This window comes from Heterodontus francisci, chromosome 33 (assembly GCF_036365525.1).
Source record: "Heterodontus francisci isolate sHetFra1 chromosome 33, sHetFra1.hap1, whole genome shotgun sequence".
In the NCBI taxonomy this organism is placed as follows: domain Eukaryota; kingdom Metazoa; phylum Chordata; class Chondrichthyes; order Heterodontiformes; family Heterodontidae; genus Heterodontus; species Heterodontus francisci.
This window is the reverse complement of record NC_090403.1, coordinates 37847815-37867517: the sequence shown is the minus strand read 5'-3', so window position 1 is coordinate 37867517 and position 19703 is coordinate 37847815. Positions and strand designations below refer to the sequence as shown.

At 43.0% G+C, this 19703-nt stretch overlaps 1 protein-coding gene across 1 annotated transcript in view; it reads right to left on the bottom strand.

The window, feature by feature from the left end:
• LOC137347990 (beta-1,4 N-acetylgalactosaminyltransferase 2-like) overlaps positions 1-19703 on the bottom strand; it is a 54972-nt gene that overhangs the window by 15112 nt on the left and 20157 nt on the right. Inside the window, exons 6-10 of the mRNA XM_068013063.1 lie at positions 14287-14467; positions 9389-9475; positions 9097-9284; positions 4040-4180; positions 1356-1581 (exon numbers count right to left, since the gene is read on the bottom strand). Coding sequence (XP_067869164.1) covers positions 1356-1581; positions 4040-4180; positions 9097-9284; positions 9389-9475; positions 14287-14467 — 823 coding nt within the window. The remainder of the gene's footprint in view (positions 1-1355; positions 1582-4039; positions 4181-9096; positions 9285-9388; positions 9476-14286; positions 14468-19703) is intronic.

Genomic DNA, 19703 nt, shown 5'->3' with positions numbered 1-19703 from the left:
AGGTAGTCTAATGATGGCTGTGAAACCATTGTCGATTGTTGTAAAAACCCATCTGGTTCACTAATGTCCTTTAGGGAAGGAAATCTGCTGTCCTTACCTGATCTGGCCTACATGTGACTCCAGACCCACAGCAATGTGGTTGACTCTTAAAATGCTCTCTGAGCTGGCCTAGCAAGCCAGTTCAAGGGCAATTAGGGATGGGCAACAAATGCTGGCCTCGCCAGCGACATCCACATCCCACAAGCAAATAAAAAAAAGAGACAGAAACAGCATGCTGTTGAAAATAAAGGCTTCTTCTTTGTTCTGTTTTACCTTCTCTTTGTTAGCATGTGTGTTCTACAGCAACCCCAAGTGTACAGAAAGCACAATGCAATTGCAATTTCAAAACACTACAAAACTACACTGTCTATAAGGCACAAGTCAGGAGTGTGATGGAGTAATCTCCACTTGCCTGGATGAGTGCAGCTCCAACATCACTCAAGAAGCTGAACACCATTCAGGACAAAGCAGCTGCTTGATCGGCACCCCATTCAGCACCTTATAAATTTACTCCCTGCACCATCGGCACACGGTGGCAGCAGTATGTACCATCTACAAGATGCACTACAGCAACTCGTCAAGGCTCTTTCAACAGCACCTTCCAAACCCGCGACCTCTACCACCTAGAAGGACAAGGGCAGCAGACGCATGGGAACTCCACCACCTGTAAATTCCCCTCCAAGCCACACACCATCCTGAACGCTATCACCGTTCCTTCACTGTCATTGGGTCAAAATCCTGGAACTCCCTTCCTAACAGCAATTTGGGTGTACCTACAGTACATGGACACCAGTGGTTCAAGAAGCCAGCTCACCATCACCTTCTCAAGGGCATTTAGGGATGGGCAACAAACACTGGTCTTGCCAGTGACGCTTACATACCAGGAACATATTAACTAAAGGTTATGGTCTGAAATTTCGGCTGAATGTGAAACTATCAACCATAATGTTAAACAATAAGTTAGATGCAGACATTAATGCTATGGTAAAATTTGACAAACATTAATAGTTGTAAAGATTCGTGAATGAATTGAATTAACCATTCAGATAACAAAAAGAAGGTAGCATTAAGTTGCTATATTCAAATTAACAGTTTTCAAAATATCTGATTTCATTTTAATCTTTGCTTTTTAGTCCCATTATCTATAAACAAAACAAGTCTAATCTTTTGTCAGACTAAATAAATGTTTGTGGTACATTTTGGTTCTCTAAGATTGTTACCGAGGCATGAAGACAAACAAATCTGAATAAAACCTGATTATCACCATCTAGTACGACTGTCAGCAGAGTGGCAGCATGATTAAATGGTTTATTTACCTGAGTGAGCTACCCTTGCCAATCGCGGATCAAATCCAACACTCAGTATCTTCTCTGTCCTGGCCAGAAAGAAGTTCACCACACCACTTGTTATCGCACAGTTTGGAAATCCATCCAATGCATGAAAGCCTCCAGTCTTGGAAAACAAGCAGTCGCCATCATCATCATTGCCTTTTTCATACCACAGCTTAAATTGGAATCGATTACCATTCACTGAGGCACCAACCTATGGAAAATTATACTTCTTTTTACTTGAGAAATGGTATATTGCCTCTTTTTTATATTATTTATTTCATCTATAAATACTAGGGTCAATTTTTCCGCTCCAGCGTTCAACGTCATCTCCCTCCACCTCCACTTCCTCTTCCTCTCCCACCTCTTGCTCCTGCTCTTCCCCCAATGAGTTGTCTCCTTCCCAGGCCTCACTGTCCTCAAGGTCAACAGTTCTCTCGAATCCCATGCAGCAGACCACCACAATGACCGAGACCCTTGCAGGAGGCTATTGCAGGGCACCACCCAACCAGTCCCAGTAGAGGGGTGAATTACCATCTCATCAAGGGATATCCCTTGTCTCCTAGGATCCATCCACGGACTTTGGGGGTGGGATTGAAGATCTGAGGTAATGTGGACTGCTGGAGGATGAAGGAGTCATGACAGTTGCCAGGAAAGTGAAGGCACACATGGAGGAAGTAAAGGCACACATGGAGGAAGCTCTTGTTGTGGTCACAGACCAGTTAAACGTTGAGGGAATGAAAGCCCTTCCTGTTGATGAATCTGATTGGGCGGTCTTGATAACACATGGGTGCAATCGATGATGCCCTGAAACCTAGTGCCCTCTGTGTCTCCGAGGCCGTGTCTGTCATGAAATGAATGTATTGTCCAGTTCTGGCAAAGAGGGCATCTGTGACCTGCAATGGTGTGCTGCCATTTGCAAGCTACCACTCAGGGCTGTTGCTGATCCTTGGAAGGAGCCAGAAAGAGGTTCAAGGCCACAGTGTCTTTGACGACCACTGGCAGGGCATGACAACCAATGCTTTGAGGTGTGAGGTCTTCGGTGACAAGGTTACAGATCTCTGTGACCATCTGCTTGGAGAGTCGCAGTCTCCTCTTGCACTGTTCTTGGTCATCTCCAGGTAGCTCTGTTTTCAGTGGTAGGTCCAGTGTTGAGGGGTATAGCTTCTGTTTCTTCCTGTCCCTCTTTCCTCTCCCATGCCCTCCTGCTGCACGGGGTTCCACCCTTCCAGCGGAGGATGTTGTCCCTCTTCGCCATTGGGCCCAAAATCTGATAGTCATGCCCCAATTGCCAGCTGCAGCCTTCCTATTAGTCAGGTGGCCACTCAATTTCCTTGGCAGCCTTGCCCCCTGCTCTTCTTCCCCTGTGATTTGGAGGGGGTGACGACTCTGTTCAATACCTGTGCACTGACTGCTCGCTCTCCCCGCCACCTGGGCAGCACCAAGGGCACCTCCTTTCCAAATGCCGTGTCCCTGCATCCCTGCTGACCCTCTTATGGGGCCGGGTAATGCCCTGCAATAGGCAATGCCTGTAACCAGTGTGTCCCTGTGAAAATTTCAACCTCTCCTTTAACAAGCTCATAATGAACTCTATAATAACTTTAACTGGCCTTAATCAGGAAGCGGACGGGATCGCTATCCCACCCTTCCCCCGTCCATGTGAACAGCCAGGAACGGCATCTCAAAACCGACACACCAGCTGATGCTGGTATTTTCGGACCCTGCCTGCTTCCTTCCCAACTTTGGCAGGGCTGAACATTCAGCCTGATATGTTAGGAACCTGCTCACACAGGTTTCCTGAACGTCCTGCAGTTACTTTTCATTTTCCCTGTGGTTTCTCGCCTGACAGCCAGTTTGATTGACAGGCATCCTGCTGTTAGGCAGGAAAGCCTGCAGCACAAGGGTGTAGCTGAGCTAAAACCTGATAGGTCTCGTGTTTTGTTGGGGGGTGGGGGGGTGGGGGGCTGTGGGGAGCGAGGTGTGGGGGCATGGGAGAGATGGTTGTTGGGGATGTCTGGTTGCGGGGTAGAGCGATGGCAGTCAGGGTAATTCAATTGTGCGTTGGGGACGAGCAGACAGATTGCAGGGAGAGGGCATGTAGGTAAGCTTGTTGAGCCTGGAAGAAACACTCCTGTTCCTCCTGGCCCACAAGCAGTGCAATAAAAGCACTTACCTAATGGATTCAGTCCTTCTCACCTCATTTTACCCACAGGTTTTCCCAAGGCCAGGGAAGTTGTTAAATTGCAGGTATGCAGCCTCATTAAAATATTTAAATAACCAATCCGTCTCCTGAGAGAGAATTGGTCACCTGTCCCTTGTCCCAGTGCTGTTGAAACAGGAAGTGGGTAGATTTGGGGCAGGTTAAGTTCCTTATTCAGATATTCAGCTTTATAACCTCCTAGTGGCTAGGACCTGGCCAAACCAAACCCATCGGTTTTTGGGAGGTTAAAATTAACCCTTATAAAATTCTTTTCACATCTTATTTTAGGAATGACTGTGCTGCAAGGTGATAGGTGGAAATCATTTTTGCCGCTATAAACATTCAACATAAAATCAATAGCTATATCTTCTATACAAACAAAGATTCATTTTTGGAGTGTATTAAATGAAATGTTCAGCAGATTGAATGACCTGAACTACCTATCTTTACTTCCCACCCATTCCATACTTACCACATCCAAGTTTGTGTTTTCCAAAACATCCACCAGCTTTTCCAGTTTTGTATCTTTTGAGAATAAAAAATCCTCATCCACCCAGAGAAGGTATTTAGTTGTGACCTGAGAAGCTGCCAAGTTTCTTCCAGCAAACCATCCCTGAGAAGAAGAAAATGGCAAGAGGTTCAAGATCAGTAAATGCGAATATTTTGGTTTCCTTTGATATTTGGTTTGATCTCAATAATGCTACACCAATGATTTTGTTTACTTAAAGTCACATGAGAGCAATTGCTCTGTTCTCCAATATTTTCTTCTCCCTTATTCCCTCCCATTCTTCTGATTCAACTAAGATGCTTGTAAATCTCTCAGTCTTTACTTCTGAAGGACACTGCCCAAAATTTGGCACGGAAGGGAAACATGATATGCAAGTTAACAGCAAACAAGAATAGCAGCAAATCTGTAACTCACCTAAACCTTCCACAATGAGGAAACAAATTGTGATAAATAATAGAGAAAAGGCAAAATTAACCTTAATGCCAAGCAGAAATAGTGGCCTAAAATTGACTTGCGCACCTTTTTGGGTGCAGGGGTTGCAATTTGTAATTTGCCTGTGCTGGCTCCATTGTGGGTGATTGGCACATAAACTTGGTGCTGCCGCCACTTTACCATGATTGTAGTGTAGGGCCAAGCATCTGGTGCGCTGCTGGTTGCCTGTGTACTATGCAGAAGCCAAGCAACATTGTGTGAAGAGAACAGTGTGCAGCCAGTCTTCTGTTCCTAAAGGTAGTCTGTCCCTCTTAATGGAAAGATGCATTGACTAATATTACTGCAATTTAAAATGTGGAAAATGGAGCACCAAGGCAGAGAAAGGGTTTCAGGGTAATGGATCTGGTGCTGCAGGCATGAGCGGTGGAGGTGGGCAGAAGAAGAGATGCCATGGTGCTGCGGGGGACCAAGAAGCTGTCAAGGACCATCCTCAGAAGAGAGTGGGATCAGGTGGCCAGAGAGGTCAATGTCTGGCATCTAGTCTCAAGCACCTGGCAGCAGTGCCACAAGAAGCCGAATGAGTTCCTGTGGATGGTCAATGTCAGTGAATGCATCTGCACATAACATCTCCTCCCCACCACACCACCAACTACCCATGCTGCTCAATGCACCATACACCCATCACTCATGCAACAGCATGCCCTGGCACTCAGGACTCATGCCCAACATCTAGATATTCTACATCACCCTCACACACCCACCCAATGCTGCCAGCCTCGCACCCACCACTGGCTATCTTCAAATACCTACAGCTATCCAACAACGGCGAGCACATGAAACAAATGCGGTGCTACACAATCACTGACATTCTGTTCTCTCTCTTGGAGGATAAGGTGGCACACAATAGAATGGAACAGAGCAGAGCAGATCAGGCAGGGGACAAGGACACCTGCATCTCCTGAACCTTACAGAGGGTCTGGCTCTCAACATCATGAGTCTGGCCAAGGCAGAATCCGTGTCATCTGGTATCACTGAGAACATTGAGGCTGATGGTATGTTCCTGCCTTATTCCTCTTCTTAACTCCCAGCACACCGTCATCCTGAGATCTGGCATGATGAGCAAGATGCTGATGGTAAGACCTCTTGCTTTACACCCATCCCCCTTCCCTGACACCAACCTTCGCCTTCTGATTTTCAGCTTTCAGACACCCAAGAACTGCCATCTGCAGAGCCACAGCAACTCAAGGACAAGAGAGAGAGAGAGCAACACCACAGCATTGATGAAGAGGCTCCTTCGCTTGATCAGACACTAGCAGACACCAGCTGAGATACTGCCACTGTAAGTACTCTGGAAGCTATTACAGAGTTGGGATCACTACATGGTGAGTCAGCAGGCATGAGTGGGATGCAGCAAGGCCAGGGGAAAAGGATGATTCGTGTGGTAGCTCATCAGAGGGTGAGGTCATAGCCTCGTTCTGCTGGAGGACGTAGATGAAGACCTTGATGGGGCAGCATGGAGGAGAATGCTCATGGGCATGCACACCATGATGCTGGGTGCATTGACTGTCCTGTCAGACAGTCTCCTGTTCACTGTCAAGGAGCATGGAGGAGTCAGGCTCCAACTTGGCAGAGCCACCGCACAGAACTTGCCCTCTTAGCAGCCTCTGCTCCATCTCCCTGTCGTATCTCCAGTGGTGTTATGGAAACCAAACTTGTGCCCATTAACTCTTATTAAATCAAAACCAGGTGGACATATGGAGTCACAAACTGAAGTCATTGTATTATTTTATATGTGAAGAAAATACTAGCAATATTCTTCCAAATAAGAATTAAAAGCCAGGTGACTGTGTTTACTTCAAAGGAAGCCTCTGTTCTTAGTTTAATTAGTTCTCGAAATTGGCAGGATTAAATGCCAGGTTCTGTAATCTGTGGCTGTTTTGGGATAGAATTTTGTAAATTGATCTCAGCCATCCTAGTCAAATCCAGAATCTATATTATAGACTTCCAGCATTATGAAACAAATTCAAATATGGTTTTGTTAAAACTGGCTAATTTAATATATAAAAATGGCTCTGCATTGCCTTAAAGCTGTAAACTTATCCCATTGTATTTTTGATTAATATATCTTTAAGATAGATCTGCTTTCATTCATAGAAATTAAAAAATAGCATCTATACACTTAATTTCTATGAAGGAGGAAAACCGATCAATTGTTTCTTTAGTTCTTCTGTATTTTGAAGTTGTTGCCATATTTGATGTTTTTGCTTATGGGGTTTACCAGGAAAACTGTTGAAAATGAAACCAGTAATGGCAAAATGTTGCTTTTACTCGATGTGACCCAAGGGCACTTTCATGTCCGATATAATGAGCTTTGGTTGGTATCATGTATTTAGAGATAGCAGGACTGCTCACTTAGAGCGTATTTAAAGTTCTAATGAGTGGGATCCATATTTGATGTACAACTGGTACGCCAGGGCACTGGGTTACAGTTGAGTACAATAGCATCATGTAGGTGGATTACAGGTAACAGCATAGTAGTGGCAAATAAATTAAAATTGCATATAAAGTAACTGATGTTACTGACTACATCAGTTTTATAATTAAAGCTTTATAATGTATAGAGTGAAACTCATCATTTGAGGTATATGACACAGTGGCGCAGTGGTTAGCACCGCAGCCTCACAGCTCCAGCGACCCGGGTTCAATTCCGGGTACTGCCTGTGTGAAGTTTGCAAGTTCTCCCTGTGTCTGCGTGGGTTTCCTCCGGGTGCTCCGGTTTCCTCCCACAGCCAAAAGACTTGCAGGTTGATAGGTAAATTGGCCATTATAAATTGCCCCTAGTATAGGTAGGTGGCAGGGGAATATAGGGACAGGTGGGGATGTGGTAGGAATAGGGGATTAGTGCAAGATTAGTATAGATGGGTGGTTAATGTTCGGCACAGACTCGGTGGGCCGAAGGGCCTGTTTCAGTGCTGTATCTCTAAATCTAAAAAAAAATCTAATTACCAAGAAGCATGAGACTATTAACATTTATTGTGCTACTTTTAGGGATTTTATTTCATTCCGAATTTGTTTTACAACGAGAGATGAGAGCTCTGATGAACCATGTTTGAGGAATCATAATTGTCTTGTACTCTAGATGGTATAGGGGATATATAGATTAATGAGCAAAAAATGTACAAGTCACAACCATAATAATGGATATTACTGAAAATAGAGACATAATGGCGAAGCTTTTTGTCTTGCTCTCATTAGGACAATCCACAAGAATACCAATGTAAGGGAAAGCAACAAATTTATACTGTATGAGAAGAGAGTGTTGATTGGTTGGCAAGTGAACTCTGATTGGTAGAGGCGTTGCTATGGAAAATGCACCAGTTAATGGTGACTGACAATTAACTGTCAAGCTTTGTTTGAAATTTAAACCAGGCAGCTTGACTCTGATTGGTCAAGGCATTGTCTTGAGGAATGAACCAGCGAATGGCTGTCACTTATTTTGTTTAGCTGAAACAGGCGCAATGTTTGTACATATTCTTTCTGGCTGCAGAGAACAGGGCCCTGTGTATTAATATATGTTAAAGATAAAGATTGAGAAATAGTAAAGGAACACATCATACAAAAGAAACTCCTATATTAGGTACTATTTTATTCTCAAATGCCTGTTAAAATTGTCATCCATGTTTTCATATTCCTCAATGGCCTTGCCCCTCCCTGTCTCTATAACATTTGCCAGCCCAACAACCCTCTGAGATCTCTGCATTCTGCTAATTCAGGTCTCTTGCGCAACCCCAATTTTAATTGCTCCACCATTGGTAGCCATGCCTTCATCTGTCTAGGCCCTAAGTGCTGGAATTCTTGCTGTAAACCTTTCCACATCTCTAGCTCTCTTCCTCCTTTAAAATGCTCCTTAAAGCCTACTAAACTTTGTCCACTATCTTCTTATGTAGCTTGGTGCCATATTTTGTTTGATGATAGTTTTACTGAGTATATATCCCCATATCAATGCAAGTTGTTGTTTGAGGCCCCCACTTCAAGGTTGGTTTGTCCTGAAAGCAGCCGCATCTGGAAAATCAGAACTTGATATCGCATATGGTAGGAAGGTTTTTTCACATTTACTTACCTGAGCTTCTCAGGAGGAACAGGTGGCCTAGGATCACCTCATACCATTCCTGGTTCCCCAGGCACAGTAGGTGAGCTGGCAATTCTCATGCTTCCAGAGCAGGAGAGCTGCAATGAGGCACCTGCTTGGTGCTTGCAGCTCACTGGAATCATGCCATTGAACCTGGGGCAAAAAAATGACTCAGGCTCATGTCAATATGAATGGGCAGGTGGAACAAACGCTCGGCTGGCTTCATGCTTGTTTCGGGCGCTACTTGAAAATAGCCCCTAATAAATTGATTTGGTCTTTGTGCAAGATTCGCAGTCCACATTGGAACTGTTAATGTTGAGGTTGCAGTAAGTGGGTTATAAAGACTATAAATCAGTAATGGTATCATATGATACCAATTCACCCAAATTGTGCTGTGAAATCTAATTTTGGTTTAAAGGCTGTGTCATATATCAATTGAAATCAGAAATTTTTACTGTACTTTTGCGAATGGCATTATGTATTGTTCGATGTGGGGTCCTTCAATTTTTTCAGGAATTTCACTGTCGTCTGCAATGATTATTGTCATGTTTGGGTAAAAACTCCGAATGCTATCTATCAAGATTCGAAGCTTGTGATATCTTAAGAACGTCTTCGTTGTAATGGTCACCAAGGAATTGATGTTACTGTCTGGAATAAGGAAAAACAATCCAAGTTAGTTGAAGAAACAAATTTTGTTAAAAGGTACTGAACAAATCTCTGATGTTTATAACCCAAATTCTAACCGAAGTTACCTAGTCCAGGATCAAACAGCCGCAGCATTGGGGGCTGCCTGATAATGATTGGAAATTCAGCTGTATGCTCTTCAAACTGAAAAGACACTTTAATAAAAAGAAAAGAAATATGTGAAATAGGCACCAAACAACTCATTTTCTGCATAGCGGATTTAGCAAATTTCACTAACTGATTGTAACAAAAATAGCATAGGCCACTTATGGGATACACACTTATTCTGGATCTTAAAAGAAGTGAGGAATCTTGCTCTTAAACCAATTATGGCAACCATCCTGCAGGTCCAAATATTTTGCTCATACCATTACAAAATAGGTAGTGTACGTCATGACCATTTAACCTCTTGGTCCCTTTTTGGCAGCCAAAATTAGTGTTTTATGAGACAGGTTTGCCTCTGTTTACCCTACTTTTGAATTCCTTCCACATGAACAATGAAGCAGATGACTTTAATCTCAGTTTTAGTATAGAGGTACTCTACTTACCCACAAGGAAGTGTCAAGTTCCAGCTTCATGACTCCGTCAGATAGCATCAATAAGAGTGACAACTTTAACAACTTTAGGAAATACCCCAAACCCAATCGATCATTGGTGCACAATGTTGGAATACCAACGGAATCCCATTCCTGGGATAGTGGCGTTTATCCATGCAACTGAATTGCAGTCTTCCAAGTTGAAAAGTACATTTTCATTTTGATCAGAGAATCGTAGAATGGTTACAGCACAGAAAAAGGCCACTCGACTCTCATGTTCATGCTGGTTCTCTGTGAGAGCAACTCAGCTAGTCCCACTCCCCTGCCTTTTCCCTGTGGATCCATGAATTCATGATTTCTGTGGACATTTAACTGGCAATGCAGGCGAAAGTTTGTTATGCAGCAGTCTTTACTGATTATGTTGATCTTGATGATTGAGGGATGTAGTAAATCTGTTGAATTATTTTGTGCAAATACCAGTAATATTCTACGCTTATGGATTACATCAGGAAGAGAAACTATTCCAAAACGCATTGCCGATATTGTGTGAATTCTCCTGTGATGAATAGTTCTTAGTGCAGGTTTTGTGGTACTTCTTTATGCACTTCAGTCTCTTGTTGCATGTAAATGAAATCTTTTTTTATTTTTGTTTTCATTAGGTCTACTATTTCCAGCTGAAAAATAGCTACACCATTTCCTTTATAATATTCCCTAGAATATAGAAGGTTGAGGGATGATTTGATTGAAGTTTCCAAGATACCACAGAATCACAGAACCGTTACAGTGCAGAAGGAGGCCATTCGGCCCATCGTGTCTGCACTGGCTGTCTGAAAGAGCAACTCCCTCAGTTCCATTCCCCTGCCTTCTCCCCATAACCCTGCACATTCTTCCTTTTCATATAACTGTCTAATTCCCTTTTGAATACTTCAAATGAACCTGCCTCCACTAGACTTTTATAAAGATAACAATAATTAAAATCCCCACTCACCAAACTCGAATCTCCACATTTAGCTTGCAGTCTGCACTCCGTTACATAAATGGGAACAGATAGGGGAGGTTGACAGAAACTATTTCTGTTGATTGAGAAGTCTAGGACTTGGGGGCACAGCCTAAAAATTAGAGCCAAGCCTTTCAGGAGTGAAATTAGGAAAAACTTCTACACACCAAAGGGGGAGTTTTATGCTCTCCTCCGCATCAAGTTTGGAGACAGGGAAAGCATATAATCGGGTGGGATGGTGGCCTGGGGAAACCCCGTCACCTTCCTGCCTTCACCCAAGTTTCCAGGGAGGGAAGGCCTATGAATGGCCTTCCCACCCCATCGTCAACTGAGGACCTTAAGTGGGCAATTAATGCCCAATTAAGGGCCTCAGCCTACCGCCACCGGAATTAGCCCAGCAACAGGCGGGCCTGTCATGGCATGGGGAGCATGCTGGGAGGGTGGGGTTATCCCTCGTTAAAAGGTACTTAGTTCCTGAATGAGGGATCCGGCATTGGGAAGGGGGGGGTGTGGGCGGCGTGCTCAATCCCATCCCCCTGCCCTTGCTGTCCACCCTCCTACACCCCCCTCTTCCACGATGACCTGCAAAACTCCTCCCACTGTGACTTACCTGTGGCCTGGTTCCAGGGCCTCAGGTGAGTGCTCTACGAGCAGCAGCCACCGCCTCTACGGTGGCACTGCTCAGTTAAAGAGCTGCCAGTGTCTGATTGGCTGGCAGCTCTCAGTAGGCAGGACTTCCATTGTCGGGGTCCTTGATCCTGGAGAATGCTGGCCGCTGTCCACTTAAGTGCCTAATTGACACTTCATTTGGCAGGCCTTCCCCAGAGAAAGCAATATAGGGCTCTGGCAGGCACTTTTTCTGGTGATCGAGACCCCCGTCGCCAGGACAAAATCCTGGCCAAAGCATTGTAGGAGTTTGGAACTTTCTTCTGCAAATGGCAATTGGTGCTAGATCAATTGTTAATTTTAAATCTGATATTGTGGTCCAAATATATTAATGGACATGGGGTAAGCGAGGGCAGGAGGCTGGTATGTGGAGTTAGGTTGCAGATTAGCCATGATCTCATTGAATGGTGGGAGTCTGTATGACCTATTCCTATTCCTATGTTCTAATGTCCCTATAGAATCATAGAAAGGTTATGGCACAAGAGGACACCATTCAGCCCCATCATGTCTGCCGCCCAATCTAATCCCACCTTCCAGCACCTGATCTGTAGCCTTGCAGGTTACAACACTTCAGGTGCAGGTCCAGGTACCTTTTTAAAGGAATTGAGGGGTTTTGCCTCCATCAAAGATCCGGACAGTGAATTCCAGACGCCCACTAGCCTCTGGGTTAAAAAGCCTTTCCTCATGTCCCCTCTAATCCTTTTACCATTGACCTTAAATCTGTGCCCACTGGTAATTGACCTCTCTGCTATGGGAAAGAGGTGCTTCCTGTCTACTCCCCTCATAATTTTTGTACACCTCAATTAAGTCACCCTTCAGCCTCCTCTGTTCTAAGGAAAACAACCATAGTCGATCCAATCTTTCCTCATAGCTGCAACTTTCAAGCTCCTGGCAACATTCTTGTAAATATGTCCCTGTGACTCCTCCATTATAGCACTGGTAGGGAAGTTCATTGAAAAGGCTCTAATAAGAATGACTTTACTGGTCCAAGTTGATGTGAACTGACTTTTAAATCAGGATTTCCAACATAGATTAGAGTGGAAGGCTGTGATGGGATTGCACCGATGATTCCCTACAGCAGGGGGATATTCAGAGCTGAGACAAGGGGATTTCACTCAGGGGATGGAGTGAAAACAAAAAGAATGCTGGGAACATGCAATGTCACAGCATTCTCGTGAGTCTCTAATGGTTGGTCATAATGTATCCCAACAACAACTTACATATCAACGCAAGCTCGAGGAACAGCATCTCATCTACCGATTAGGCACACTTCAGCCTGCCGGACTGAACATTGAGTTCAATAATTTCAGAGCATGACAGCCCCCCATTTTACTTTCATTTTTAGTTAGTTTTTCTTCCTTTTTTCTTTTCTTTCTCTTTTTTTTACATCCTTTTTTACATTTTTTACAATCCTTTTTTTTTTGCAATTATTTCATTTCATCTTAGTTTGTTCAGTTTGCTTACCCACTGTTTTTTTCAGGTTTTTTTCAGGTTTGCACTTGCTGCTGTTCAATAATCAGCGTATTTACACCTAATCTGTACTAATGCTTTGTCTTTCAACACACCATTAACATATTGTTTGTCTTTGCTCCGTGACCTTTTGGTCAGCTATGTGGCCTGGTCCAATCTGCACCTTCTCCTTTGTTATCTCTTGCCCCACCCCCACCTCACTTGCTTATAATCTGTGACTTTTCTAATATTTGTCAGTTCCGAAGAAGGGTCACTGACCCGAAACGTTAACTCTGCTTCTCTTTCCACAGATGCTGCCAGACCTGCTGAGTGATTCCAGCATTTCTTGTTTTTGTTTCAGATTTCCAGCATCCACAGTATTTTGCTTTTATTACATTTATATAGAGCCTTTGATGTAGCAAAATATCCCAAGGTGCTTTACAAGAGCGGTAACAAATAAAACTTGGCACTGAGCCACCTAAGGAGATATTAGGGCAGGTGACCAAAAACTTGATCGACGAATTAGACTTTAAGGAAAGTATTAAAGGAGAAGAGAGAGCTAGAGAGTCGGAGAAGTTTAGGGAGGGAATTCCAGAGTTTAGGGCCCAGGCAGGTGAAGACATGACCACCAATGAGAGAGTGATTAAAATCAGGGTTGTGCAAGAGGCCAGAATTGGAGGAGCGCATGGTTCTCAGAGCGTTGTGGGGCTTGAGGAGGTTACAGAAATAGAGAGGGTAAGGCCATGGAGGGATTTGAAAACAAGGATAAGAATTTTAAAATCGAGGCATGGATGGACTGGGAGGCAATGTTGTTCAGCGATCACGGGGTGATGGGTGAATGGGATATGATACATGTTAGGATATGGTCAGCAGAGTTTTGAATGAGCTCAAGTTTATGAAGGGTGGAGGATGGGAGTATGGCCAGGAGAGCATTAGAGTGGCCTGGTCTAGAGGTAACAAAGCCATGGAAGAGGGTTTCAGGAGCAGATGAGCTGCGGCAGGGGCAGAGATGGACAATTTTGCATGGGGTGAAGTAGATGGTCTTGGTGATTGAGTAGATATGGGTTCAGAAGCTCTGTCAGGGCTAACTAGAATGCCAAGTTGCTGATCTGCAAAGAGCACTCATGTTGTTAGCTTGAATGTCTCCTGGCATCGTGAGCCAAAAATAATTTTAAAAATCTTTTTGTTTTTCATGTCTACACCATGTAGGAAGGTTTGGAATAAGTTGTCAAGGAATGGGGTTTATTTCATGTTCAGGTTGTATTGAAAGGTAATTCGAAACTACATGAACAAATAAAACATGAATGACTGTACTTACCTGTATCAGCTGTATTAATGTGATATCTTTTGCTTGTGTAAGTAATATATTTAAGGACAGTATTGATGAGTTCCAAATTTGCATTTGTTACTGTTAGTTCTTTGCCACCTAATCCATTTAACACACCCTCAGGGACCTCAGCAATTGTATTAAATACTCCTTGTGTTGCTTTCAGTTTCACCTAAGTAACAGGAAAGTAGATAATCAGCCTCACACAAATATGGTGTAGAATTCTATAATATGTTTGTGTAACTGAGCATCTGGGAAAGATAGTGGCAGTCAATATCTGACAAGTGAAGAACCACAACTTCTATTCTCTGAACAGTAGCTTAAGTGAGTGTCAGTTATGTCTCAGTTGGTAGCATTTTTGCTTCTGAGTCACAAGATTCTGGGTTTAAGTCTCAGCCCAGGGCTTGAGCAGAAAAATCAAGGCTGACATTCCAGTGCAGTACTGGAGTGCTGCACTGTCAGAGATGCTGGATTTTGGATATGACATTAACCTAAGCCCGTGTCTGCCTGCTCAGGTGGACGTAAAAGATACTGTGGCATTATTTTAAAGAAGAGCAGAATAGTTAGCCCTGGTGTCCTGGCCAATATTTAACCCTCAATCAACATTACAAAACAGATTATCTGGTTATTATCACATTGCTGTTTGTAGGAGTTTGTCGCGCACAAATTGGTTGCTGCACTTCCGACATTACAACAGTGACTACACTTCAAAAATACTTCATTGGCTGTAAAGTGTGGACATCTGGTGGTCATAAAAAGTGCTCTATAAATACAAGTCTTTCTTTTTCTTTTTAAATCTTATAATGGATTCCCCCACTTTGGACTGTGAATTTCAGAAAAAGTATAGAATCAGTGTATAATTGGAGAGTGGTTTTATTTTAAATAAAAGATGAGTTAATGGGCTAAAAATTCGATTAGTGCATTAGAAGGTGCAGAGATTGCGATGCGCAAGGATCTACACCCAGTTGAAGTGAGGCAGGCAGCATGCAAATTTCACAGAATTACAGAATTGTTGCAGCACAGAAGGAGGCCATTTGATCTGTTGTGTCAGTGCTGAATCTCTGAAACAGTAATATACCTAGTGCTACTCCCTTGCCTTCTCCCTGTGGCACTGCACATTCTTTCTTTTCAGATAACAATCCAATTCCCTCTTGAATGCTTCGATTGAACCTGCCTCCACTACACTCTCAGGCAGTGCATTCCTGATCCTAACCACTCACTGCTTGTAAAAGCTTTTCATCATGTCACCATTGCTTCTTTTTCCAATTACTTTAAATCTGTGCCCTCTTGTTCTCGATCCTTCCACCAATGGGAACAGCTTCTCCCTATCTACTCTGTCCAGAGCCCTCATGATTTTGAATACCTCTATCAAATCTCCTCTCAACCTTCTCTTCTCCAAGGAAACCAGTCCCAACTTCTCCAATCTATCCATGTAACTGAAGTTTCTCATTCCGGGAACCATTTTCATGAATCTTTTCTACTCTCTCTAATGCCTTCACATTTATCCTAAAGTGTGGTGCCCACAATAGACACAGTATTCCAGCTGAGGCCGAACCATTGTTCTATACAAGTTTAACTTCCTTGCTCTTGTACTCTACACCCCTCTTGAAGAAGCCTAGAATGCTGCATGTTCTATTAACCACTCTCTGTCCTGCCACCTTCAGTGATTTATGTACAAGTACATCCAGATCCCTCTTCTCCTGCACCCCCTTTAGAATTGCTGCCTGCTGATCGCCATGATTGTGCAAAGATGGCGGAGGTAATGGATGGGGTGAAAATTGATACACAGGATGCTTAGAATGGATACGTCGCCTGGCCCAGATGGCGTGCATCCCAGGCTGCTAAGGGAAGTGGGAATGGAGATAGTGGAAGGGTTTGCCATAATCTTCCAACGTTCCCTAAATACTGGGGAGGTTGCAGAGGATCAGAAAATGGCAAATGTGATACCCTTGTTCAAGTAAAGACATTCTTAGTAACTATAGGCTGGTCAGTTTAACATCAATAATGGATAAGGATTTAGAAACCATAATCAGGAAACAAATTAACAGGCACTTGGAGGGGTTTGAATTAATTAAGGAGAGCCAGCACAGATATAAAAGGCATATCATGTTTGACTAATCTAATTGAATTTTTGATGAAGTGCCCGAGAAGTTCGATGAAGGTAATGCACTGGATGTTGTCTATATGGATTTTAACAAAGCGTTTAACAAAGTATCACATGAAAAGCTAGTTAACAAAACTGAGGCTGATGGAATAAGAGGATCAGTGTCAATTTGGATAAAAAAATTGGCTTAAGGTCAGAAAACAGCGAGTTGTGGTAAATGTTGTTTTTCAGACTGGAGGATGGTAGACAGTGGTGTTCCGCAAGGGTCAGTGCCAGGACCATTGCTTTTCATGATATATAAATGACCTGGATCTTAGAATAAAAAGTAAAATTTCAAAATTTGACAATGATACCAAACTTGAAGGTGTGGCAGACTGTGAGGATACCAATCGACTGCAACAGGACATAAATAGGCCAGCAGAATGGGCAGACAAGCGGCAGATGGACTTTAATAAGGAGAAGTGTGAGGTGATGCATTTTGGCAGAAGGATAGCAAAAAGCAATATATACTTAATGGTGCAGTTCTAAAGAGTATGCAGAGACAGAGGGAACTGGGGGTTCATATGCATAGATATTTGAAGGCGGCAAGACATATTGAGAGAATAGTTAGCAAAACTTGCTCTGCTTGCATGCTAACTTTCTGAGTTTCTTGTATAAGTACACCTAAGTCTCTCTGAACATCAACATTTAGAACTTCCACATCTTTTAAAAATATTCTGCTTTTCTACTAGTTACATCCTCAAATAACTCTAATAAATTTTCAAACACACCCAATTTTTTTTATAAAACCATGTTGATTCTGTCTAATCATACTACAATTTTCTAAGTGCATTGTTAAGACTTCCTTACTAATAGATTCCAGCATTTTCCCAATGACTGATGATGGGTTATCAGGCCTGTACCTCCCTGTTTTCTCTCTCCCTCCTTTCTTGAAAAGTGATGTCACATTTCTAATCCCCTGGGACTGTACTAGAATATAGTGAATTTTAGAAAATCATAACTAGTGCATCCACTATCTCTTTTAGAACCCTAGGACATAGGCCATCAGGTCCTGGGGATTTGTTGGTTTTTAGTTCCTTAATTTTCTCTCATACTTTTTCTCAGATGATTAATTACTTTAAGTTTCTTAACCTTATTATCTGCGTGGTTACCCTCTATTTCCAGTGTGTAATTTGTGACTTCTACTGTGAAGACAGATACAAAATATTTGTTCAATATCTCTGCCATTTTTTCATTCCCCATGACAATTTCTCCTGCCCCTGCCTCTAAGAGACAGTTTACTTTAGCTACTCTCCTTTTTTACGTACTTGTAAATAAACTCTTGCAATCTGTTTTTATATTCCTAGCTGGTTTACTGTCATATTCTATTTTTTTCCCTTTTAACAATTTTTTGGCTGCCCTTTGCTGGTTTCTAAAACTCTTCCTTGGGCAACGACCTATTCCAAGGAGGTGGGTTGTTACTTTAAACATTTTAATGAGGCTGAGAGCCTTATTGTTTTTCAACATTTTGAATTTAACTGTGGACAGCTGAGTTTCCCAAGTCTTGGGAAAAATGGCAGCTAAACCCAGGCAGAGACTGTCTGATCCAAGAGGTAAGTGCTTTAGCTTAGCTCCTTTGAAAACCACAGTGATCGGACCCCACCACAACCTCCCCCTGCACACCGCCGACCCAATCTGCCACTGACTTCCAGAACCATACAAACTTCTCTAGTCCTGTGATTTCCCCCCACTCCAGCATGCAATAACCCCCACCAGGCCTAAAATTACACCCCCTCCCCTCTGAGATCAACACCTCCTTCTGCCCCCACCCGAAGACACAGACCTACCTGGTTGCAGTCACCTCTGGACTGCTCCCCTAACTGGAAGCCAGCCTGTCAATCAGGTTGGTTTCCGAACCAGGAACCTGTGGATTGACAGGCTTTGTCTCACAGGTGTAATCTATATGCCAGTGTCTTGCAGGCCCCCATCTGGCAAGAATGAGGCACATTAATTTCGCCACATGGACATTAAATGTCAAATTGTTGCTGGGAAGAAGAGAAGGCCTGGAAAGACATTTTTGCAGACAGTATTTGTAGACAAAGGACCATTCCCTGACCTACCCAATGCACAAAGCCAGAAGTGGTTCTACCAGTCACGTGACCACCCTGCTGGCCAACCTGGGGAGTTTTAAATTGTAGAGACAGTATTTGAGCTGGCAGAAAGCAGAAAGCAGAATGCTCCTGGACTGAAGAAGACCTCCTGTCTGCCTGTCTGCTCCTATCTCTTTCTCACGGAACTCCAAAAACCAACTGAAGACACATGAACCCCAAGAGAGAAAAGTCTCCTACAGCGAACAAGGTTTAAGAAGAATACTGGGCCCCAACGGAAAGAAAGATCCATGTCCAATCAAGGACTCTACAGTGAGCTTGAAGGCCCGTAACAAAAACTCTTCAGATATCACCTCAAACGTTTCCACTTTATTTTTCTTCTGCTCTTTTCTGTCTCTATTTGCATGTGTGTATCGTGTATGCATGCGAGCATGGGCGTGTTGTGTGTCCAGAGGCATCAACCAAATTAGAGTGTAAGTTTAAGTTTAATAAAATTTCACCTTTAAACCCAAGAAAGCCTGTTTGTGCTCATTTCTTTGCCTTATAATTGGAAAGCAGTGAATAAGGATTCACCAAGAGGGAGCTAAAACAGTGTGTTTAAAAATAAAATCCTGTTGCAGTAAGACCAAGTGAAGGATTAAAGGGAACCCTAGACCTCTTTCTCATCTGGTCTTAACAGCCAGCAAAATCTCTCAGGCAGACAGATCCCTTCATTGATTGACAACTGTATTTCATTGTGATCTTTTAATTTTCCTTTGTCCCAGTTCAACTTCTAATTAAACAAAAGGGTATAATTGGGGTGTCATGTCACCTGATTCAGGCGTTGGATATTGATTCTGTCACATAGGGTGATTTGGTTTTAATCTTCCTTTGCCAATTCTGTCAATTTGAAATGAGAAAGCCAGAAGTGAAGGAGGGGAGAAAGAGAGAAACAAAGAAGGAGAGAGAAAGAAGAGTGATCAATGTAACTGATGGGATAAGAGGAGGGAGATGAATGCTTCAAGAATCTGCTAAAGGAATGTCAGACAAAAGCGTGACATTAATATTGTCAATATGTATATGTGACAGAGCATTGTTACCTTGCTGATATTTTTCAATGAATAAAAAGCAATTTTAGGCAAGGGAATATAAAGTATCATTTGACCTTGTCACACAGCAATACAAATGTGAATACTGTTGAAGTGACTATAGATTATTGAATATAGACCAGAAAGATT